Source organism: Metopolophium dirhodum, chromosome 1 (assembly GCF_019925205.1).
Source record: "Metopolophium dirhodum isolate CAU chromosome 1, ASM1992520v1, whole genome shotgun sequence".
Lineage (NCBI taxonomy): Eukaryota > Metazoa > Arthropoda > Insecta > Hemiptera > Aphididae > Metopolophium > Metopolophium dirhodum.
In genome coordinates, this window is record NC_083560.1 from 61,584,438 (window position 1) to 61,609,698 (window position 25,261).

The 25,261-nt window shown below is 26.8% G+C and overlaps 2 protein-coding genes across 3 annotated transcripts; one reads left to right on the forward strand and one right to left on the reverse strand.

Moving 5' to 3' along the window:
• Positions 1-874: 874 nt before the first annotated feature.
• On the forward strand, positions 875-8,498 carry LOC132933466 (membrane-associated progesterone receptor component 2-like). Of its 2 annotated transcripts, none has more exons than XM_060999740.1 (4): positions 875-1,181; positions 1,242-1,638; positions 1,717-1,863; positions 8,009-8,498. In XM_060999740.1, the coding sequence occupies exons 2-4, from the start codon at positions 1,317-1,319 to the stop codon at positions 8,329-8,331; spliced, it is 792 nt and encodes a 263-aa protein (XP_060855723.1). In that variant the 5' UTR covers positions 875-1,181; positions 1,242-1,316; the 3' UTR covers positions 8,332-8,498. The 2 variants fall into 2 exon arrangements, with proteins under 2 accessions (XP_060855723.1, XP_060855722.1); XM_060999739.1 differs by having other exon boundaries at positions 875-1,094.
• Positions 8,499-10,633: 2,135 nt separating this feature from the next.
• Positions 10,634-20,431, reverse strand: LOC132933464 (cell division control protein 45 homolog). The gene is made up of 13 exons (XM_060999737.1): positions 20,132-20,431; positions 14,753-14,905; positions 14,516-14,653; positions 14,381-14,452; positions 14,110-14,301; positions 13,975-14,036; positions 13,638-13,835; positions 13,439-13,570; positions 13,101-13,305; positions 12,978-13,033; positions 12,761-12,899; positions 11,626-11,825; positions 10,634-11,156 (listed from the first exon to the last, which is right to left on the reverse strand). Exons 1-13 carry the CDS (start codon positions 20,180-20,182, stop codon positions 11,015-11,017), a joined length of 1,740 nt encoding a protein of 579 aa, XP_060855720.1. The 5' UTR covers positions 20,183-20,431; the 3' UTR covers positions 10,634-11,014.
• Positions 20,432-25,261: the final 4,830 nt, after the last annotated feature.

Below are 25,261 nucleotides of genomic sequence, written 5' to 3' on the forward strand. Positions count from 1 at the left end.
GACACTGACGTAGTGACGTCCATCCGTCGAGGCCATCGTATTTATAATAATAATAATAATAATAATAATAATAATAATTAATAATTTAGTTGTAGACTCATCGCCCATCGGTCATGTTCATGCTGCCGCTGCACCGGCGCACCGCCTTCCCGCCTTCCTGCCATCTCGCACTCACTCACTAACCTACTAGCGGTGCATATTATTAATATTTATTAGTGTCATACTAACATTATGTTCTATGGCAATATGGCCACCCGGGTGACAATGGAAAATTCTCAGATCATAATATAAGATATGCAATATTAATGTTATATTACAATGCATACAATCTAAGGGCAAATCGGAATATTCGGAAAAGCCAAAAGGCCGTTTCCGAACATGGTCCGCCATTGCATTCGTTAGACCATGACTAAAATCTAAATAATTTAATCATCATTTAAGCGATCGTGTACAGCTCTACTCCCCGATTATGAATTATTAATTAATCGCATAATTATAATAATTATTGTTACGGGCTATGGCCGGGACCTGCGGGCGGCGATTACCGAAGAGTGTCCGCTAAGTCGACGTTACGTATTATAATTTATATTTAATATTAATTATTGGGAAAATAGGTACTTATACGATATACCAATCATAGATAATATTATATTATACAACAACTATGATACCACAGAATAAGACGATGATGATACCAATACCAATTTTTACGGCATTACAATTATACACAAATATATTATATACATATATACAAATATATCATTAAGAAATAATATCATCATGACGTCATCGTTATTATTACTATTATTATCATTATTATTATTATGCGATAATTTCCACCTCCACGATCACATTTTATTTCGTTGTACTGTTGTTGTAGGAAAAAAAAAAGTAAAATTTACGATAATCCGTGCTCGAAACGCTGTGTTATCTCGTCGAAAGTAAACAGCTTGCAGTCAGCAATTATAATAGTCGTCACTCATTGAACTATTGAAATATTCCTACCTATTGTATCTATTATAATATTATTGACATTCATTGGCGGCGTTCACTGATCGTATGAAACGACGAAACCAGTCGGGGAAACGTTCGACGTAATTATTATTTGCTCACACAATTGTAACTATTCTCGTCGCCGTGTTGCGTTAGCCGGCTGATCGTTTTTTTCCCACCTATACCTAGTTAGTGAAATAATAATTAGAGCGGCTATTACGTCGATTTATTTTTTTTTTTTTTTGCAGTTTTTTTGCATCTCGAAAATTGGATAGTTTTGTATCCTAGATACGATTACGGTTTTTTTCTGTCTTACTGCAATAATGTCATCAAACGTGGGCGATGGAGTGTCGGATGCCGTGGATGGAGTTTACGACTTGTACAGTGTGAGCTTCTGGCTTAAGGTGTTATTGAATGGCAGTCTGGTTGCCATTATTACGTTTCTGTTAATGAAAATATTCATGAAACGCAACGAGCCTCAAGTCGAAGAAGAGGACGATGTGACGCTACCAAAAATGAAAAAGAGAGATTTCACCATCCAAGAGCTGCGCGAATTTGATGGCACCAAAGGTGACGGACGCATTTTGGTAGCGATCAATGGCAAAGTGTTTGACGTTACTAAAGGAAAACATTTCTATGGACCCGGTATGATTGTTCAAACTTTACACTTTCTTAAATCCAGTTAATTTAAAACGGACAATAAAATTCTTATCTACTTCACAGGTGGTGTTTACTCAACATTTGGTGGACACGATGCTTCTCGTGGTTTAGCTACATTTTCAGTTAGTGGTAAAGACGAATATGATGATCTAAGTGATTTGAATTCATTAGAGATTGAGTCTATGTTGGAATGGGAGACACAATTTATGGGTAAATATAACATTTGATACTCGCTACCATTTTAGATAAATTATATTAAAATGGTGAATAATAATAATATTCATATTTAAAAATATACAACACTAAGTACCTAGACTTTCTTCACTTTGCTATGGATACATAGTTATGTAGTTAAAAGTTAAAACAAAATGATCATGATTTATATTAGATAAATTGTGTATTAGGCAGGTACCTACATGCTTTTTTTTTATTACCAATCAATATGTAGTTCGATATCAAGTAGGTACTCAACTAAAGGTAAATAGGTTACTATAATATTAGTTACCTACTTGCAATATTGTTCTTATAATTTTGATTTCAAAGTGTGTACTTATACTATACAATGTATTAAGATAAGTAAAAACTGTAGTATTGACTAATACTTGTTAATGATTATATTATAGGTGTTATATTATGAATACATAATATGTAATAATACATTACTGATTTTTAGTTTTGAATTTAATGAATACTTTTCCTTTTTATTAATGGTAGTGATACTTTATTATTATTACTTAAAATAATATTTCACTAGCAATTTCTAACTTTCTATCTTTTGTTTAGAATAGAATCATATTTTTAAATCGCATAAAAACAAAACTAACTAATACCTATTTCTATTACTGTACTCAAAACTTTTTTATATAATGATTTAAATGTAACTGTGTTTTTAATTTCCTACAACGGTTAGAATTACCTAGTATGCATTAATTCTGAAAGATGGAAAAAAAACCATGTGGGTACCCACCCAAATCCTTCCTTACCCACCGTTAAGCATTGTCTATGCATATTGTACCTCTAAAGTACAGTAAATATAATTTATTAAATGAATGAATACACAAAATATTAGCCTAATTGTTAACAATACCTTTTTAGTTTAGAACATGTATTGTATTTCTTTGGTTATTTATTCATTTTTTAATCTTAATCGAATCTCAATGATTTTTTGTTGTTAAGTTGTTTTAATTTAAAAAAAAGATTATACCTACATAAATTATATATATATAATACATTTTATATGTACTTACATACTATACAATATTTCATTTTAGGAAAGATATGTTAGGTATAGGAAATAATTCTTTTCACTGTGTTTAATATTTGTTATTCTGTAAAACTTTTTCTTATTGACATATTGAAAATACACAAGTAAAAACTTTTTAATAAAAAAACATAGGTCATCATGGGTCATACTGATAACTTATTCATTTTATGATAATTCATATATAATATAATAAACACAGTATTATTAATTGGCGCATACAAGTGTAAATATGATTTATATTATTTATTTTAAGACAACTCCTGTTCAGTATTATCGTGCTAATATTTGATAAAATATATTATACCTTTAAATATTTTATTTTGTAGTTCCTGCAGTATCATAAATTATGTATTGGCTTAACAAAAAAAAATGTTTACTTTAAATAATTGACCCACTTAAATAGTAATTATTAATCTACTTAATACAGTAACATCCTGAATTTATGTATTGAACCTCAGCCCCCTCCCCCTTTATATAATTTATTAGTTAACTTCTAATATCAAAATATTAAATTTAACAACAGGGAAACACATTTTTTACTATTCATATCATATTGTATAGCAACAGATTTTTATAAGCAACATATATATATTTTATTTTTTACATATCATCTTATGTAATTGCCCGTGCAGCCATAATATCCATACCTATAATTGAATGACTATTTCATGTCACAAGTTTTTATCTTACAAATTAATCAGGTTTAATTTATGATTATTATTACTGTAACTATTTTCTAAGATCACCATAAACTAAATTATATTAGGTAATAAAATGTATAGTGCCATACATTTCTTTTTCAATAGTTTAATTACAATATTACTATTTAAAATAATAAAAAAAAACTATGAAGTAGGTATCCGCTCTGCTGCACTTCGAGTATACCTCGTTATTGAGTAGGTCATTATAATGGATGTATTAAATTTGAAATTTAATGATTAGGTAGGTTGAGTTATTATTTGCTGAAAACATTGCATTTATTTTATTATTGATTAAGTATTATAATAGTATCTATAATTCGTTTCTATTATTTATTATTGTTTTAACTTTTGAGTAAAACCAGACTTACCGTACATAGTACAGTGTAAATACTAAATAGGTTTGTGATAAAAATTGGTAATAGCTTAAAATTAATCCAAATATTTTGTAAATGTTTTTGTGTATAGTACAATATGATAAGAAGCATAATATATAAAAGTATCAAGTCCCAAAAGTAATATTTTTGAAATTTAATAAATTAACTAAAACCATTTAAATAAATTAAATAGTTTAAATATCCAATTTTATTAAAATTTGAACTTCAAATTTTAAAAAGGATTGTACAAATACCTTTTTTGGGTTTCATTAAGATCTACTTAAGAGGAACCTTTTATTACATTTTTAAATTTTAGCTATAAATATTGATATTTTTTTTGGTATTTTCCTTTTATATGGAAAGATATCCCTTGTACTACGGCTGTTATTGCGACTTCCACCCAAGATTACCTCCGTTATCACGACTACCAAAATGGAACTTCCTGTTATACGAGACTACCTTCTTTGATATTTTTTTTAATAATATGTATTGTGGGGATGGCCAGAATGAAATAAAGAAAAAATTTAAATACATAGTAATTATTCGTAATGTATTTTACATGTTACACGCCAAAGTGCTAAATTTGCGTGGCGTACGGAAAACAATAAAATAATAATAATATTACAAAATGGTTAATCCAAAAATAAAATAAATATAATCGCAGCTTATGGATATCGTTTAGCTATAATATCAGCTAAATATGATAGGTAATCGCGATAACGGAGGTAGTCTTTGGTGGTAGTCGTGATAATAGCCATAGTCTTGTATAACAGGAAAGTATAATTTCGGTAGTCTTAGATAACAGGATTGTGATGTTGTCAAAAAACAGGGTAGTCTCGTATAACATGAACATTTAAATACTTTAGTGATTTTGTCGAATTTAGTCAATATTTGAACTTCAAACACTTAAACAAAATATCTTACCATGTATTTTTAAATTGGTATAGAAACAACTTCTAGTGGAATTTTGTTCTAAATTTTCAATACTGTTGACCAAGCCTACACATTTTTTTAATTATTAAGAAAAATACTTTAAATTTCTCACTTTTTACACCTCAAAGTACCAACTAGATTCACTTTGAAACCACAGGAAAATATCTAAGTTAAATTTGAAGCATTTTCGAAAAATAATGTTAAAAACAGAAAACATTTTAAAAAACTTCTTTGTAAATTCAGTACATACATATCACAGCTCTGTTAAAAACAAAAAAAAACTTTGCTGTTTAGTAGATGTTTAATGCATCTCATCATTGAGTAATAAGTCACAGAAATGTATGTGATAAATTTGAATTCAATGATGAAACATTAAATAGGAAAAACGATTCTGAGCAAAGACGGTTATAGATATACCTATAATTTATAATATATTTATGTTTCTGTTAAATTAATTTATTTACTATTAGTAAATTAAGTAAGTAAATAAGTTAGGTTAAAAAACACATATAAATATTGTTATTATGTGTATACAATTTTATTATATACTTTAAAAGTTTGAAATACCCATGAACAATATTTTTAAAATATTACAAAATAACTAAAATCGTTATTTATTGTTCCAATATCTAATTTTGTCAAAATTTTAACTTCATGTCTATATGTAAAAAAAACAATATTTAAATATTTTTTAGGTTTTTTTTGTTTATAGTAAGAAAACTTGTTTTAAATTGTCAAGCCTTAGCTATAAATATTTTATATTTTATAAATTTTTAATAACAAAATTGTCTATGAAAAGAATTTTAGTGTGTCAGTACTCACGCCAGAACGTAGAGAAAATTCTATAGTGGTAAACGTTGGTAATGTTTGATAACAGAAATTCGGACCCTCAGTTTGCCAAACAATTAAGTATTTCCAACGCCATGATCCGGCGTTTTGTTTGTTCAGTTCCAATACCCGTGGCTGAGTTTATTTTTACTTTTTCCACTTTCCGCTTTTTAATGCGAGTCTCATGGGCCCTTTAGTTTTTTATTATTATCAATACTTAATTTTACTTACTTAACTATGATTTTGACTTAGTTTATTAATCAAAAGTATCTATATTGATTTTATTTAAAATTAGAACTGTTACATAATATGTCTTGAAGTATATACCACAGTTAATTTACATACCGCACCAAGCGCTTACAAATTTCGTTTCAAATGAGTTTGTAGTGTTTGTACTGCAAAACGTTTTCCGTTATAGAATTTCCTCTAAAAAAATGTTTGATTAATTGTTGTTCGTAGTTCGTAGTGTTCGTACTCTTACGTACGGAGGATCAAATTACCGTAATCCCCGCCAAATATTGTACCATTGGCAACACTGCCGAGTCTGAACCCGGTAGCATGACAGTCGACAATCTACTTTTTGTACAGACTAGGTAATAGAAAAGTGGTATAAGGCAATGATTTCACGGCTACGTCGTGTGTCGTGTCGTTCGAGGGCTTGGTTATTATATATGGTTACGACTGATAACCATATTGGTTATAAGCCGGATTCAAAGCTGTGTCGTGTCGATCAAATCGTATCGTGATTGGACATTTTTTTTCTTGGTATCATGTTATAACAAAGTTGCAACCGAGTATACCAAGAATTAACTACAGCTCAACTTTTTAACCGGTTGTAACTTGTAATCGTATAATTACCATGACATTATGACACATGACGTAGCTGTGAATCCAGCTTTAAAAAAGGACTGCTGCAGCTGTCGCCTATGAAGTATTCACTTCAAAAATAATAACTGCTTATTATATAAGTATCTAAAATAATTTAAAATTGCTATAAAAACCATTAAAGGAACCTTGTATTACATTGTCAAGCTTTTTGAACCAGCAAAACAATTTTTATAGACATTTTTAGGTAAAGATATTGAAAATATCCTTAAATAGCTCAAAAAGAATAAAAATATTTCAATTATTTTATTTTGTATAGGAAACACTATTATAAAAATTTGATCTATCTAAGGTACTTTAGTTTTCTAAGTTACATCAAAAATACATAATTGATTTTGTCAAAAATTAGTTATGATTAAAAATTTCCGTTACTTGAAAGTAACTAACCTATTTTCAATTTTATTACTGACAATATGTGAACTATTACAACAAATATTTTGTATAAATTTTGTTTCTGTTATGGTAATATCCAGGGCTAGGAACTTTATGCGCTAAAAAACAATGAAATATGCGGTATAATATGCATTTATTATTTTAAAAAAGATGTATTTAAAAGCATAATTATAGAGAAAAAAAAGTTATTTTTGAATCATAAATATTTTATTTATATTTTTCTTTTGATAATACTGAATCTGTAAACCTGGCCGGTCATTACGGTCATTAAAGGCCAATTCTTATTTCTTAGTAAAAACACTATAAACCATACGGGCGAGCGTCGCCGACGGCAATAGTGATAGCTATTGGTAAAAATAAATATTTTATTCTTGAAAACATTTTAATTAAATAAGACGATTATAATTTATAATATTTATAAACATTTACACAATATTTCAACTATTACTCGGTATAGTATAATTCAAAATATAGACTAGGAAACCGTGTGCGGCGGCTATTTATTTTTAAATTATTTAATTTACAATATTCAACTATCAAAAACTTGTTTGTTGTAGATTTCTTATAAATTTTTACCATAAAATGCTTTTATATACTCAAAATCTTTAAATATGCATAATCATATAAATTTAGTAAAATATGCAACATAAATTGTTGTATTTCAACTGTATGGTTCATGAAACGAATTTGTATCGAATCAGATTTGAAATATGCAGCTTCCTGAGAAAGATGCAAATGCATAAAGTTCCGAGCCCTGGTAATATCCCTGTTAACATATTATATTAGGTATAGCTTTTATAAATATAGCTTATAATTAACAATATTATATATTATAAATAATTTACTCTTATTTCAATTTGATGAACTCGAAGTAGTTAATTTTTAAAAAGAATTTTCCCATCACTGTATTTTTGTATACTTAGTATTTATTTATTATAATATTCTATTTGATTTATGTGTATTTTTATTTTATTTAGAAAAATATGATTATGTTGGACGTCTATTGAAGCCTGGAGAATCTCACAGTTACTATACTGATGAAGAAGAAACCCCAACCAATAAACTCCATCTAGAAAATCCAAAACAATGTGAATCTGAAAAACCTAAAAACTATGCCGGAGGAGATTCTACAAATATAAATGAATTACCAAAAACTGAAACCATAGATAACAATAAGGAAACTGTCGACAACAATTGCAGTGGTAGTCTATCTTCAGATAGTAATGATGAGAAACCTGAGGCCACTAAAATATTGAATAATCCAACCAAAGAAGATGAAATTCATATTTTAGAAAAATAGTACAAATTATTTAAATTAACATCGGTATTTATTTTCAACTATTGGGGACTTTGAACGGTTACATCCGTTACGGTGATGGGATTCATTATATACTGTAAGGGTGTTAAAAGTTTTTTGTTTTTGTACTTAATAATATGACTGAAATCAACAATTTTATTATTATTGAATTTTAATTCTTTTTTTTTCGTTTTCTGAATCTTTATTATTTGAACAAAAATGAAGGTAAAATTATCTATTTAAGTTCAAAATAATCAGTGTTAGTGTTTAAAAATTTTGAATGAAGAATAATCTGGTTTTGTTCCTTTATTCAATTTTTGTTGAATACAATTGAAGGAATTACATTTTTATTTTTTATAACTATATAATAAGTATAATTAATATTGTAGTCGTTTTTATCTTTTAGTGTTACCTGATTAATTCAAAATGTACCATTATGTTACAGGGAACACAAAATATTTTTTTCTAAGAACCTAGGAACTAAGTTTAACTACATTAAATTTTATGCCAGAATTATTTTGATAGGAAATATTTTTTAAATTTTGCTAATTTACACATGGTATAATTGTACAGCCTGCACGTATTTTTTGTCTTACTTATAAAGTTTATATAAAAAAAAAATTACTGCCCATAATGGTGTAATAATATTTTAATACATAAAAGTAACCATTCCTTGAAACAATGTTGAAAAAAGTAGATACCTACATCATTTTTGTTTATTTTATAACAATTATGTTACCTTAATCCTAATGGAATTTTCTTATATGCATTCTTATGTTTTTGGTGTGTTTTAATTGATAAAATAATAATTATATATATACGTTTTCTTACTATTTTCCTAATAAGTCAACACTTCTGCAATGTCAAATTATTGTTTGTTACACAATATAAAGGTTTCTTACCAATAAATACTTCATTTGTTTTTTATATACTTATTCATTTCTTTATCTAAGTTTCAAATTATTATATAATCCAATTACAATAAATTTAATTGAACAAACATTTAAACAATAATTTCATATCATTTTTACACAATTATTAAAATTAAATAATTACATTTTTATTTTATTAGGTAATGTCATGATATTAGTTGTATTAATAGGTGAAACATAATTTGGTTTTTGGGAAAATACAAAAAAGAATATAAATTGACCAAGTTTTATACTTGGCGACACTAAAATTAAGAAAACTTAGTTTACAACAATCTATATTACCTATCATCATTGAAAGTTTAGAAAAAAAATAGTATGTCATTTTTTTTCTATCCGATAAACTAATAATATTAAATATTTTTAATAATGACTGATAATGAGAATACAACTCATGAGTAATGTTGAATTTGAGGGCCACATAATGTAAAGTATACAATTATGGATATTATCTAGACATTTAATTTAATATTTTAAACATGGAGACAAAACAATATATTTGTATTCCTATTTCCCTTAAAATTATATAGAAAATAATGTTTTTTAAGAAAACAGGAGTAAGGTTTACTTTACAAGTAGTCTTTGTAGTTACAGCTGTACAGTTAGAGTCAATTGTATCTCGTCATTGAGTAGGTCGCTGTTAAATACTATTGTATGTTAAATTCAATTCAATACTTAAGTCATTGTATACAAAAAAAAAAATCATTGAGTGTGGAGACTGTCTGACAGCCTATTCTTCTAAAGCAGTGGTTCACGTTACAAAAAATATAATGTGATGTAAATTTTTTTTAAATAGTAATTTGTGTTAAATTGTTACAGTTTTAAACTTTTACTTAAAATTGATCTATTATAAACATTATAAGCCTGCTATTTCATTATTTTTTATTTATTCATTCTAAATAATTAATGTTACCTACTAAACACGGGGCCTTCATATGGCCTTCTCATTGTTCATTGAATAAAAACCACTTCAAATTGAAATAGAAAACTGCATATTCTTATTTTGTATCTTAAGCACGCTTTTATTTGGTAGGTAATATACTAACATGTACATCATAAATAATTTTAAATATGTAAGCTTTTGGTAGATTATTATTTTACAACACTTAAGCTGAACAATGCAAGTTTTTCAAACATATATAGTTATGGTGATTTTAATAAATATTTTTAATATTCTTAATTATCTCAGTAATAAATGAAAACAATATCAATATTGTATTTACTTAATCTAGTGAAAGCTAAGAGATGAGTTATTTGAAAATAATATACTATATATTAATGATAGTTAAAAATAAAACTGGTATTTTTAGCGAGATTATGTATGTTTTATTGAAATTTAATTATATTTGAGGTGTAACTAATAATAATACTTTAAAAATCATTAGACTGAAAGATGTGGCACTAAATTATTGAAAAAAAATGCTCATACAAACAAAATTAATTAATAGTACTAACTAGTAAAAACCTATCACATGGATATTTATTATAAAATATGGCAGAGTTTATTGCAACTATTTATATTATAATAACATTAAACACTTACATGACGCTTAAAATCAAATTCAAAAACATTATAGGATTTTTGTAATTAGTTATTTAATAATATACATAATTCTTATATCTTTATTAAAATGTTATTACTTAAAATGTTTAAAAAATTCCAAAAGAAAAAAAATAAATGACAAATATTACTTATTATTAATTAACATACTTTCCTTAAATAATAGTTAAATTAGAATTTGATAAGTGTAAAAGAGTCAACTTAATAATGCTGTTAATGCATCAAAAAATTTTGGCCGGTCTTTAATCTGCATTTTAGCAATGGATGAATCAAAATAATCTAGTGAAATATCAATATTCGATTTATCGGCTCCTTGCTCAAATGCTTTTCCAAAAAAACTGAAACATTTAAAATCATTATAATAAGAACAACTTTTAAATTGTAAATTACATGAGTGATAAATAGTATTAAAACTAATATTTATAAATAAATTATATTCACTTTTAGTTTGTCAGGAAATAGTTAAATGTATTAATTTAAATATTTTTTTTTCAAATTAGCATTTAATTATCAATTAATTAAACAATTATGATACATACATTTTTTGGTAAATAAATAAAATTGTCACTACTGAATATATGGAAACAATCATTATTGAGATCATAAGTAATAATTGCAGGGACAACTATCTTATTACAGGCATTTAATATTTTGATATGGTTTACAGCTTACTTTAATGTTTTGTAATAATAAATACAAATATAAAATTGGATATCAAATAATATTAGTTATTTTTTATCATTTATCACTGCTGAAATTCAGAACTATAATGATACTTATTAAAAAAATACAATTTTTAAATGTTACCTTCTAGGCAATGATTCTGTAATAGGAGGAATACCAACTATAATACAAGTATCTTGGTCTGCATCAAGAACTGCTGAAGCAATTAATGGTAAATGAGTATTTCTATTTTTATGTAATGATGCAACTTGAGCCCTCAATGCAAATGATGCTAACATAATTAATAACTGGGGATCGGAATAATGCCGTGAATTTAATGTACCCTGCAACAAATAATAATTTAATTTTACTTAAAAATTAGACAAGTGAATACCGCTGTCCACTATGCTGTACAGTAGGTGTCAAGTAGTCACTGTACATTTTAATTCAATGATATATCATTGTATACGAAAAATGATTCTGAGCAGTCCCTCAGCTTTTATTAATTATATTTCATAGGTTTTGATATTGCTGTTAAATCAATTTATTTCAGTATTAAAGTAGGTTGATATAAATTTTATCGAAAACATTGCATTATATTACTAATATTTAGTTATTATAATAATATATTTATATCATATTATATTATTTAAAATTTAAATTAACTTTTGAGTAAATACCGCCTTACCCTAGATAAGTGTGAATTGTTCATGGTAAAAATTGGCAAAGCTTAAAATTAATCTAAATATTTTGAAAATGTAAACGTTTTTAATAACCAATTTTGATATCACACTATATACACTATACCTAGTCAAATATATAATATATAAAAGACCTTTTGAGTCCCTACAGTAATTTGAAATCACAATCAAATAACTAATATCATTATTCTTTGTTTAGATTTGTAATTTTGTCAACATTTGGACTTCACAAGCTTATGAAAAAGAAAACCGTGCCTATGTACCTTTAATATTTTTAACCCCATTAATACAAATAAATAAAACGATTCTATAAATATACATTTGTATTTTCTGACGCTTTTGAATACTACTTAAGATTTTTTTTTTATCTAAAACCCCCTAAAATACCAAATGGATTCACTTTCCTACCAGAAAAGATGCTGAAGCTGCAATAAAACATTTTTACTTCTTTCAAAAATAATAAAAGAAACCTACATCATTGTAATATCAATAAATTCATCCGCTCAGAATCTAAAGTTATAAAAAAAAAATTTAGAAATTATATTACTTAAGTTATTTTGCTACAGAAAATTTGTTACCTCTTGGACAATTAGGTAATAAAATGGACCAGCTAATATCACTTGTCTCATATCCAATGCTGCTTGTATATGCCTAAACATATTAGTCAATATCCATTTGGCTCTTTCGATTCCTTCGTCTAATAAATTTTTTTTGGAGCTACAATATTATATCATATTTAAATTTTAGTTTGTTATAATGTGCAAAATCGAAACTGTATTTATTACAAATACATACCGAGATAATGAATCCATTGTATTGTAAAAACACTCTGTAGATGATTTTCCGTGAATCTAAATTTTTTTTTAATGTTAATGTAGTTCAATAGTACAGTATTTATAACATTTCTTCATAACTTACATTACTTTCCAAAGTAGCAATCATTGAGTAAACATAATCAGCACTTTGGTATCGGGTTTTAAAGCCTTGATGTAATATGAATGAAGGATAAGTTAAGTTTAACAAATTATGAGTATTGGAAATTTTTTCCATCATCCCAAAAAATTGTTTTCGCAAATTTAAGTCCATAGAACGGTACATTTGACGACTTTCCGATAAAGGTAACCTATTATTATTAATTATAACATAAATTTTTTTATTTAACTGGAAATTAAAGTTACTATAGCTAATAATTTATTAAAATAAAACTACGACAATAGATTTTATTAAAATTATTTCAGTATACTAATTATAATCACCCCATCTCGGCTAAAATTTGTTTCAATCTTTTTTCTCCTTTTACGGTCCAAAGTTTTAAAGATACAGATGTAAACATTGAGTATCGAAGGCTTGATTCAATTGTCCAATGCCTGTATAAGGCTAATAACAAACTGTGAATTATATTATCATTATTTTAATATCTGTATTTAAGGATATTAATAGTTCAGTATTTCTCACTCTTTTCCAGATTCAATTCTTAAATTTGATGAATCGTTTGAACGTACTGTTTGTGACAGAGAATTCAACTTGTTATGATTAACAGTAGATTCACAAATACGACCAATGTGATCACCAATCAACTCAACTTCTTTTAAGTAAAGCATATTTTCAGTTTTACCGAAAATGAATTGCTCAGTTACACCAATAATACCCCACCTGAAAATTTTTATTTTAAATATTCATATTGATAAATACTCTAATTGACTAAAATTTAATAATTTTTTTGTTAATGGATAAATAATTTAAAAAATATTATTTCTTCTGATCCCACAAACTCTAAAAATGTTAAGCTTACCATAATACATCAACAGATTCTCTATGTAATTTCCAGGCGAGATCATACATTAATATAGCAGTCTAAAAAGCAAAATTGAATAATATATAGAATCTTAGTTGAACCTTTAGTAAAAAACAAAAATTATTAACAAACCGATCTTCCATAATATGAAAATTGAGTGTAATCAAATAAAATCTTTTTTCTTTTTTCTTCCCAATTTCTTCTTTCTTTTCTTTTTATGAATGCATTTTGTTGAAGCTTTCTCCTTTTATTTTGACGATTCTCAATAGCATCATTACCTGAGTCTTCATTTAGATCATCAGAATTAGAATCTTCTTCAGATGACTAGAATTATATATTTAAAAAAAAAATTAATATTACCTAGGTATGAGTTTAAGTTTTTTAAGAATACATTTTATTTTACCTCTTTATCAATAAATATATCATCATACATAGGTATTTTTTCATCCTCTTCAGGAGTAGCGAGAATTCTTATCTGAAATACAAATTTATAGGTACCTATTAAACTATTCGGTAAACATTAAGTAGTAATATTTACTTGTGAACTACTGTATACATTGCAGATGTCTGTTGGTCTATGACTATCGATAATAAAAAAAATTATATCTTCTTCTGGTTCTAAAATATCTATTATATCTAATGAACCACCACAGTTTATTAACACTATATGCTTAACCTATAAATTGGAAAAAATATATACAGTAATTAAATAGTTTTTATTTCCTGACTGAAAGTAAAGTAAATTAAAAAAGTATAATGAAATTGAATCACTTACATCTGCTTTCTGTTCTTTGTAAACTTTTTTCAATTCAGAAGTAGTTTTTACAGGCACAAGTACGTACATAACATTATCAAAACGTAATATATATTGAAATATTTTAGCAGCACATATTGCATCCACATCATAATTTACCAAAATTAAAATTTTCTAAACACAATAAATAAAAACAATTAAACAATAATAATAAATTTCTATTTTAAAAATTGACTTTTACCAAAAGTACAAAACCACATTCAAGGATCTTTTGATTTTTTATTCTTAATTTGTTTGTACTAGACACAGTAGATAATAATAATATAGTTTTTTATCAAAATATGTACAATAGCTTTATGTGTGTTAGACAATAGCATTAACCCTTACACTTCTCCAGACATACTATTTAGTCCAAAACATTTATACCATTCACTGCTCAACCCAGGGGCGTATATAGGATTTTCTTGAGGAGGGGGATATCAAAATTTTTTAGTGTTGATGCAACCTTTTGTTAGTTACTCCATGTAAGGCTAACAATAAAAACAATAATATTGATTTTAATTTTACTCTGTTTTATTAATTTATAAAATAAACTCTAGTTTTCTGTTTTTTAAGCACAACTCATCAATTACTTCATCTGTTGTAATTTCGACCTCTCTGTGACAAGAAAGCATGAATATTTATATTAGCATTTTCTATACACCATAAAATGTTGAAAATATTTTGACTCTTTTTGAGCTGTTTACGGACATTGTCAGTTTTCAATTTTTTTAGTTTTTTTTTCTATAAATATCAATAAATTTTTATTTGTTGGGTAAAAAAGCGTGAAAATTTAATATAAGGCTCCTGATATATCGTTCTAATAGCAGTTGAAAAATATTAAAAATACATAGGCACAATTTTTTTTTATAAGCATTTAAAGTTCAAATTTTGACAACATTTATCAAATTTATAATTTATTAATTATTTTGTGGTTAAAAATGTATAAATTTTTAACTTTTATGGCTAAGGATTGAAAATTTAAAACAAGGCTCCACGTAAATAGGTTATATATAAATTACTTTATTCACAATAATATCATCAAATATACTTGGTAAAATCATAGGCTGACTCGTTTTCCCTCAGAATCGTTTTTCTTATACAATGATATTATATCATTGAATTCAAATTTAACACCATCCATTACAGTGACCCACTTGTAACCTACTGTACAGCAGAGCGACATCCACTTATCCACCTTTTTTAATATTTATTTTAAAATTTACGAATTCCTTATCGTTTTCTGTCCGCTGTCGCAATTAGTTTCGTGTTCTACGTATATAACAGTATAATAGGTTAGGTACTAGCGGGTTTTACCCGACTTCTCTCGAATATAGTCCTATTTTAATTTTGTTGTTATTGTTGGGTAATATCACTCGCAGCCCACAGGATAACAAAATTATAAAATATAAATAGCAACAGTACTGCAGCTTAAACTTTATACCTAAACTAAAAAAAAAGGTCAAGGGAGGGGATCTATCCCCCATATCCCCCCCCATAAATACGTCACTGGCTCAACCCAAACTATTACGTCCCTGTATTTTAGCATAATCTCATTTTTCAGTAACCGTACAAGTTTTGGAAACAATGTTTTGCATTATTTTAAACTTAAATAATTAGATCATAGTATAATATATATATTAGATCTTAAAATTAAGTCTAAAAAAAAATTTATAAATTAAAAAAAAAACATTTAAGGGCGTTGGATTCAGTGGTTTTCTGTCTTTGTCTAACACATGTTCAACATAAGAATAACGACCTAAGCGACTGACAAAAATTAAGGTACTTCTTGTTGTTCAATTTAAAAAATGAAAAAATGGTTGAATTGGTTTACAAGTTTGCTTTGCAATGGTCGAAGTACTTTTTTAATTGTGGAAATATTTTGATGAGAATAGATATTTTTAATTTTTTATAAATTTTATTAAAAAATATTAAAAATAGGCATCGACCAATGCAAAGTAAACTTGTATACCAATTCAAACATCTTTACATTTTTTAAATCAAACAACTAGAAGTACCTTAATTTTTGTCAGTCACTTAGGTCGTTATTCCTATGTTCCACGTGTGTTAGACAAATACAGCAAATCACCGCATCCAGCACCCTTAATATTTTATTTTACGTACCATAAACAGGTTGAAGTGGATAAATAGTATAATTTTAATTAATTTGAATTCTAAATCCAAAATGTTTAACTGATAGAGCTAGTCATTAAACATCAAACTTTTGCCATATTATGCAAAATAAATAAAATTAATGTAGGTATTGTTAAAAAATATCATAAGCATTGAATATTTTAATTTAACTTTCCTTGATAGCAAAAATATTATTTTTTTAAATTGTCTGAATGTATCTATCTAATTAAATTTTATTATTTAAAATTAATAGATGATAATTTATTGTATAATACTTGACTTAAGTCAGATTGAAGAATTTTAATCATTATAGTGTTTAGAATTAAAAAGAACATAAATTTAGTTAAATCATTTTTTTTTTAACTGACAGGTAGGTTGATACATCAAAATGACTAAAAAAATAAGATAACTTCACATACCTAGAATCATTGGTTGAACAAATTATAAATTAGATTAAATGATGGTCGAGTAATCTAGTTTTATGTTCCTCAAAACCAAATTTAGATATAAGTACAAGGTACTGAGTATAATAGTGTTTCCTATTTCTATTAACACACAATATAATATGAATAATATGTGAAGAGTGAAGTTAATATCATATTATGCCCTGCAAATATATTATTAATTTTTTATAAAGTATAAATGTGTAATAATATAGGTATTAATATAATATTAAAATGTGTAAGTAATCTAACTATTCAAAACTACATGTTATATGTTAATTATCTTTACCAAATCAATATAGGTAGGTACCTAGTAGGTATATGCTAATGTAGTTATAGATAGCAAGTCAAACATATACAGATTTTAAAAATATCCACTAAAAGAAATTTGGAAAGAAATCAGTTAACTACCTCGTAATTACTAATGTGTATACTATTATAAATATGTCATATTTATTTTGATCTTTAAGAACTGATATTTGATGCTAAATCAAACTTACAAGCACTGGAAACTGCCTACAGGGACACAAGTACCTTTGCTTACAACTCAAATTGTATATACTATACAATATACTATACAATTGTCCTACTATTTTAGATATTAACACTCCTAACAAATCTATCCTCAATCTATTCACTCCCATCAATGAACTTGAAATCACAAATCAAATCTCAAAACTAAAAAATGGTTCTTCGCCCGGTTTAGTTGGTATTACGGTCAACTTATTAAAAGAAAATAAACTTGCACTAGCCTCTCCCTTAAAACATATTTATAATCTTAGTTTTTCAAATGCAACAGTACCAGATTTATTCAAAATGTCCATCGTCACTCCAATTTTCAAAAAAGGTGATACAAATGTAATCAATAACTACCGACCGATCTCAATGATTTCAAATATTGCAAAAATATTTGAAAAAATTACTAAAGATAGACTTGTTACATTTCTAGAATCAAACAACTATATACATAAATCTCAATATGGTTTCCAAAAAGGTAAAGGCACGGATCAAGCCATTGCTAAAGTGACTCAATTTGTTTATAAATCATTAGATGAAAGTAAAAAATGTGCTACGGTCTATTTAGACCTTGCTAAGGCTTTCGACACTATTGATCATAGCATACTTTTACACAAGATAGAACAACTAGGATTACGTGATAGAGCTTTACTACTACTCCGTTCATACTTAAGTGATAGAAAACAGTGTGTTAAAATAAATGAATCTATTAGTTCTTTAAATATTGTAAAGTGTGGTGTACCACAAGGTACAGTTATCTCCCCGATACTTTTCAACATACAGCTAAATGGTATTCACTCTCTCCCCTTAAAAAGTAAAATAATCTGTTATGCAGATGACACAGTTATGCTATGTTCAGGTGACTCATGGGACGAAATATTTAATATGATAAAACTCGATTTAAAATTGATAAAACAATGGTTAACTGAAAATAATCTATTTTTAAATTTAGAAAAAACATGTGTTGTACCTCATGCCTTAATAGATAATAGACTACCTACTGAAACAAAAATAAAAATTCATAATGACACCTGTACACAGTTAGAAAAAAATTGTTTTTGTGAATCAATAAAGATTGAACATAATTTTAAATATTTAGGTATTGAAATCAGTAGTAATATGAGATGGAAAACTCATATTGAACAATTACGAAAAAAGCTTCGAAAAATGATGTACATATTAAGAAACTTAAATAAAGTTCTTACAATACCAAAATTACGTCAAGTTTATATAGCGTTGGTGGAATCAATAATATCTTATGGTATAATAGGCTGGGATGGTGCTTTCGAAAATACTATAAGTCATCTGCAAATCTATCAAAATCAAATTATTAGGCTATTGTTAAATAAAGACCGTATGTACCCAACAAAAAATGTATATACTGAATTAAACGTCCTTCCTGTAAAAAAAATATATTTAAAAATAACCGCTATATATTTAAAAAAACCATAATCTATTGCAACCAATAATGCACGGAGTCAACACAAGATATGCGAAAAACCATTTTCTCATAGAAAAAAACAAAAAAACCACAACTAACAGATATTTTGAAATAGTTAGTACCAAACTGTATAACGAAATACCACCTTCTATAACAAACCTCCCAATAAATTTATTCAAAAAAAGCATTCTACAGTGGCTATTGAATTCTCCTTACAAATATAATGTGTAATGATATCACTGTACTTATTTAAACTGTTCAATTCTATTATTAAGTAACACAAATTGTCCACACTTTAGATCTTCATACGCTAATTTAATTTTGTAATTTGTAATCTTTTCTTTCCTGTAATCTGTATACGCAATTTATTTTTCGAACTCCTGGGCCCCCACACGAGTTTTCTCAGTGGGGCCCAGTATTTCATATGTATATGAAAATTAAAAATAAATAAATAAATAAATAAATAAAAATATAGATGGACCCAGGGTAGTTTAGGTTATCTAGAGTCTAGACTACCCATCTGGGCCGACTACAGCATGTTGTCATTTTTTTTTCACCAAATAGGCAGAAAAAACTTTAATTTGGCCCTGGGTAGTCCTTATGCCTATGGATTGAAAATGAAATCCAAAATGCCTTTGGTTTGTCGTTTAAAAGCTAGTAAAAACGTCGCATGTTTCCCTCCCATAAAAAAAAAATGATAAAACAATACGATCATGCGCGCATGGTGTTACCGTATTACCATGTGCTATCGTAAGCACGATTTAAGGTATATCTTAAATCGTGATCGTGCACAAGACTATATGAACGATTTAGGATAGATCCACTTACATTACTGGAAACGACGTCGTAAAACCCTTTCACAAGATCGTCGACAAACATAGTCACTAAACTGCTCGACACGCTGACGTCACGTTTAAAATTCAAAATAATATAATAATTATGATGCACAGCTTGCACAGTATCGCACGTCGCACGCTATGATTTAATTAATTCAAAAGTTTAAAGCGACAAATGAAAATAATAATTATAATAATAATTATTAATGAGTAGGTAACAAACCATCAGCGTGACCTAACCTAATAATATTATTCGAACGAATTATAGATAAACCGGTGCAGGCATATTATTGTGAACAACAATTGGTACGATGATATTATAACTTTTCGCGGTCAGATATTTCGGTAGGCGCGTGACGTTTGCGCGAGCTTGAACCAAATCCGGATTTTAACGACCATGTTGTTTACATCATGAAGTTGGGCGCGAAAAACGTATAGCGGGTGAAATACAAAAAACTATATAATTAAAATTTAAAAAACAAAATAAACGCCGTAAGCCCGTAATCGTAACCCGTAGTAAATTAATAACTAATAGCCAATAGGCACCTAAGTAATAATTAATAACACTTTAACAGTGTGGCGACGTCATCAAAGTTTATCGGTCTCCCGAAATAACTAATAAGTATAAGCATTATAAGCACCTGCGCCTCGTACCTACCTCGTATAAATTGCCATTTGACACACCACGTTACCACGATTACTTAAATACAATTAATAAATAATAATTGATATTAATGAACACGATTACACAAATATACGATTTTGACTAATATAAATCATAGATTGCTGACATGCTGTTGTAACGTTGTGTAAGTTGTTGTATATTATTACAATATTATAGTTGCTTAATATATTGACTAGATACCTACTGCTACAGTGAGTCTGTATTCAAACAATGTTACCTATTGCTATTTTAAAATATACCAATATAATAAATTTGTTTTCGATAGATATCACCATACATTTAGGTATATTATACATAGCTACAAATTCGCTAGATTAAACCGGTGTGAAAAATAATGCACCGGGATGTTTGGACCATACCGTTTACACGGTTCAGAATCCCGCACCGTTTAACGAATTTGTGGTAGACATTCGCTAAACTAGACCGGTTTAAAATTATCCCACATTATCCCGCGCCGGGATATTGAAACATGTAAATGATAATATGGTCCAAACATCCCGATTCCCGGTGCATTATTTTTCACACCGGTTTAGTCTAACGAATTTGTAAATATATGTGAGTAATGACACATTATAGCCATATGGGAAAATATAATAAAATCAATTTCATATTATCATTTTCTTGGCAGGTGGTGAAGACTGCGCATATTTATAACAAACAAACCCATTGAGCGAAGCCCAGCCCCCTTATTTTAGTTTAAGCAATTTTCTTTATTATTATTATAAATAATGGTTTTAAGTCAAAAATGTCATAAAAAAAATATTTAATCAACTAAATACAATTTGCAGAAAATGCTGATACAGTAGATCGGTTTTTCACTTGTTTAATAGTTTAATCGTTGTATAATATATATATATTAATATATTATGGAGAATTCAAATATTTTTTTTTAGTTTTAAAATTAAAATAAACATTGTAACAGTGGATTTTTTAAGGAATTATCACTGGGCGACATTAAAAAAAATTTCATGCTGACTATCAAAATCAACATATTATGAGCTTGTAAAAAACCATGTGGTACCTATATTATAATTTATATTATATTGAAATTTAAAGGAGGAGAAATTTACTATACCTATCACAAAAGTTTAACGTTTAGTACTTATAGATTTTAGTACATTATTATATTAGGTATTCATTATTGCATTATTGTGTTATAGGTTTAATAAAGTAATTTATATATAACCTATTTACGTGGGGCCTTGTTTATAATTTTCAATCCTTAGCTATATAAGTTGAACATTTTATAAATTTTTAACTACAAAATAATAATTAAATTTTAAATTTGATAAATTTTGTCAAAATTTGAACTTTAAATGCTTATAAAAAAAAATTGTGCCTATGTATTTTTGATATTTTTCAACTGCTATTAGAACGATATATCAGGAGCCTTATATTACATTTTCAAGCTTTTTTTACCCAACAAATAAAATTTTATTGATATTTATAGAAAAAATAACTAAAAAAATTGAAAACTGACAATGTCCGTAAACAGTCCATAAAAAAATACTAATAAAATTTGAAACTGAAAATGTTCCTAAACAGTTCAAAACAAATCAAAATATTTTTAAAATTTTATCATGTATAGAAAATGCAAATATAAACAATCGGTGAAAATTTCATGTATATACTTTCATTTATTTAAGAGTTACACTAAAAACCAAAATCGATTTTCTCGAAAAAATAAAAATAAAAAAAAACACATCATTATAAAATCAATACATTCGCTCAGAATCTAAAATGTTTTTTTTGGTGGTTTAAAAGACTATTATTATTTAATATGTATTACCTACCTGAAAATACTAAATAATTAAATAAAACTAGAATCGAAAAAAACCGAAATAAACCGAAAAATTCTCTTCCGACAAATATCGGTTCCGGTTCCGGTTTAGGTTCCTAAGAAAATCAAAAAAGGGTTTCTGTAAGATTCCTATTACCTATTACCTATACATATTATTCATTTGTATTCTGTGCCGATATTTTTCAATTATATGGGTACCTCTTTTAGTTCATAGAAGTTTATTATATTATAAAATGTATCGCTATTCACTATTCACCTGACTTGTTTTATAAATATTATAATATAAAGTTCTTTGTTTCTTATTGTTTGTTCTTTATAATATAGTTTTTAATTTTTTCTACACAACAAATATTAAATTAGTTAATAAGTAAATAACGATGTCTATATATTATTTTATATTTTTTTATTTATTGTTTATTGACAATATTTGTTAGTTTGTCTACGTTGTATAGTGTATAGTATACGTATACTTATTACCTATATGGGTTATATATAGTATACGTATATTATACAATTATACATATAATACGCTTCTTTATTGTACGTTTTATACGTTACAGTTTTTATTGATTAGTGTTGCGTTGAATGACTGTTGTCTAATTAAATGATGTAGCTGTTATTGAACTAATAATACCAGACATAATCCAATATTGTTATTTGGTTTATTGTTTTTCTGTCAACAGTAGGTATGTTGTACTATTTTGAATTATTGATATAATACTATGTAACTTGATGTAAAAGATTGTAATTTATATTAATTTTAATTCATTATAATTAATTTTTATTATAAATAATTTTAATTTCATAAGGTTAAGTAAGATTTATGTTAGTGCACTGTTTGTTTTCTCTCTTTAGCCCATTGAAACATACACAAAACGCATTCACGATTCACGCAAACTCATTTTTATTTTAGAATTCGTTTAGATTTTTAGGCATACAGTATATCCCACTGTTTGCCCCTGTCAGTAGAAAGTTAAGTTTTGAAAATTCATAATAATTGATTACCTAGCTATATATATTATAAGAACCATATAAGAAAATAGAAATAATAATGTCTTTAGAAAATATTCAGGCCTACAGGCTAAAAATCAGCTACACAGATTTGTTGATCATTAATAATTGTTTGCAAAATTCGTATTATGAATCTTAAAAAGGTGAGCAAGTCGCATAGGCGCAAATAGCGTTTGGTATTTGGAGGGGGGCTAAAACCTTACTTTGATAATATTGAATAAGCTTAAAACAAAATGTAGGAAATGTTTGGGGGGGCTATGGACATTTTTGGAGGGGCTTAGCCCCTAAAGCCCCCACCCCTATTTGCGCCTATGGCGCAAGTGGGTGTCGCTCTTTTGTACAGTAGGTTACAAGTGGGTCACTAGAATTGATGGTGTTAAATTTGAATTCAATGATATAATATCATTGTATAAGAAAAACGATTCTGAGCGAAAATATAATGATCAGTCAGCCTATGATATTATCAAGTATATTTGATGATATTATTGTGAATAAAGTAATTTATATATAACCTATTTACGCGGAGCCTTGTTTTAAATTTTCAATCCTTAGCTATAAAAGTTGAACATTTTATAAATTTTTAACTACAAAATAATTATTAAATTTTAAATTTTAAATTTGATAAATTTTGTCAAAAATTGTACTTTAAATACTTATAAAAAAAATTGTGCATATGTATTTTTAGTATTTTTTAACTGCTATTGTAACAATATATCAAGAGCTTTGTATTAAATTTTCAAGCTTTTTTAACTAACAAATATAATGTTATTGATATTTATAGAAAAAAAAATTAAAAACAATAGAAACTGAAAATGTACGTAAACAGCTCAAAATAAGTCAAAATATTTTGAAAATGTTATGGTGTATAGAAAATACTAATATAAACATTCAGTCAAAATTTCATGTATCTACTGTAATTTTTTTTGAGTTATACCAAAAACCAAAATTTAGTCAAAAATTCCCGTTTTTCCTTAGTTTTTCTTTTGTTTTTCACGGCACTTTTGAAAACTACTGGAAAATTTTTACTTTTGTCGGAGCCGATGCGTGTTTTACTACAAAAACATGTCTTACCTGTAAAACTCTCACGCTTTGTAGATTAGTATCGGGTTTCGTTAGTTTTTTTTGTTTAAAAAAAGAGAACATATTCAGGTCGGATTAAATCCCGATTTTAAAAATTATAATTATTCAAGCTAAAATATGCATTTGAATAATGTACAATATTTGTTCTTTTTCTAAACGTTTTTTCTACCATGACTTAAAGTAAAATGAAAATTCAGCGTTGATCGGACAGGAAAAATGTTCCCTTCTTTTAAATAAAAAAAAAATAATAACGAAATCCGTCTATTCTACCGGGTGGAGAGTTTTTCCTGTGAAATAATTTTCGTTAATTGTATATACACCTATCAACCCCCCCCCCCCCTAAATAGGTATATAGCTATAGATTAGTATAAAAGTATTATATTATATTATAATTAAGGTAATAACTAAAATATAAAATAGAATTTTCAAATTTTATAGGATTTCGGAAAATTGGAAAAACTAGCACCGACACCCTTATAACTACGAGATAATGATATAGTAATAGTATGATAATAAATAATAATATTATCTAGCTATAAAAAAAT

What these genes read in the sequence shown, in the direction of transcription:
- LOC132933466 (XM_060999740.1), top strand. Translation starts at nt 1,317, where the DNA reads ATGTCATCAAACGTGGGCGATGGAGTGTCGGATGCCGTGGATGGAGTT. An exon ending in AAAACATTTCTATGGACCCG is followed by an intron (nt 1,639 to 1,716) that starts GTATGATTGTTC and finishes TCTACTTCACAG; the next exon opens with GTGGTGTTTACTCAACATTT. An exon ending in ATGGGAGACACAATTTATGG is followed by an intron (nt 1,864 to 8,008) that starts GTAAATATAACA and finishes TATTTTATTTAG; the next exon opens with AAAAATATGATTATGTTGGA.
- LOC132933464 (XM_060999737.1), bottom strand. Translation starts at nt 20,182, where the DNA reads ATGTTTGTCGACGATCTTGTGAAAGGGTTTTACGACGTCGTTTCCAGT. An exon ending in GAATCTGTTGATGTATTATG is followed by an intron (nt 13,836 to 13,974) that starts GTAAGCTTAACA and finishes AAAAATTTTCAG; the next exon opens with GTGGGGTATTATTGGTGTAA. An exon ending in TTGCTACTTTGGAAAGTAAT is followed by an intron (nt 13,034 to 13,100) that starts GTAAGTTATGAA and finishes AAAAAAATTTAG; the next exon opens with ATTCACGGAAAATCATCTAC.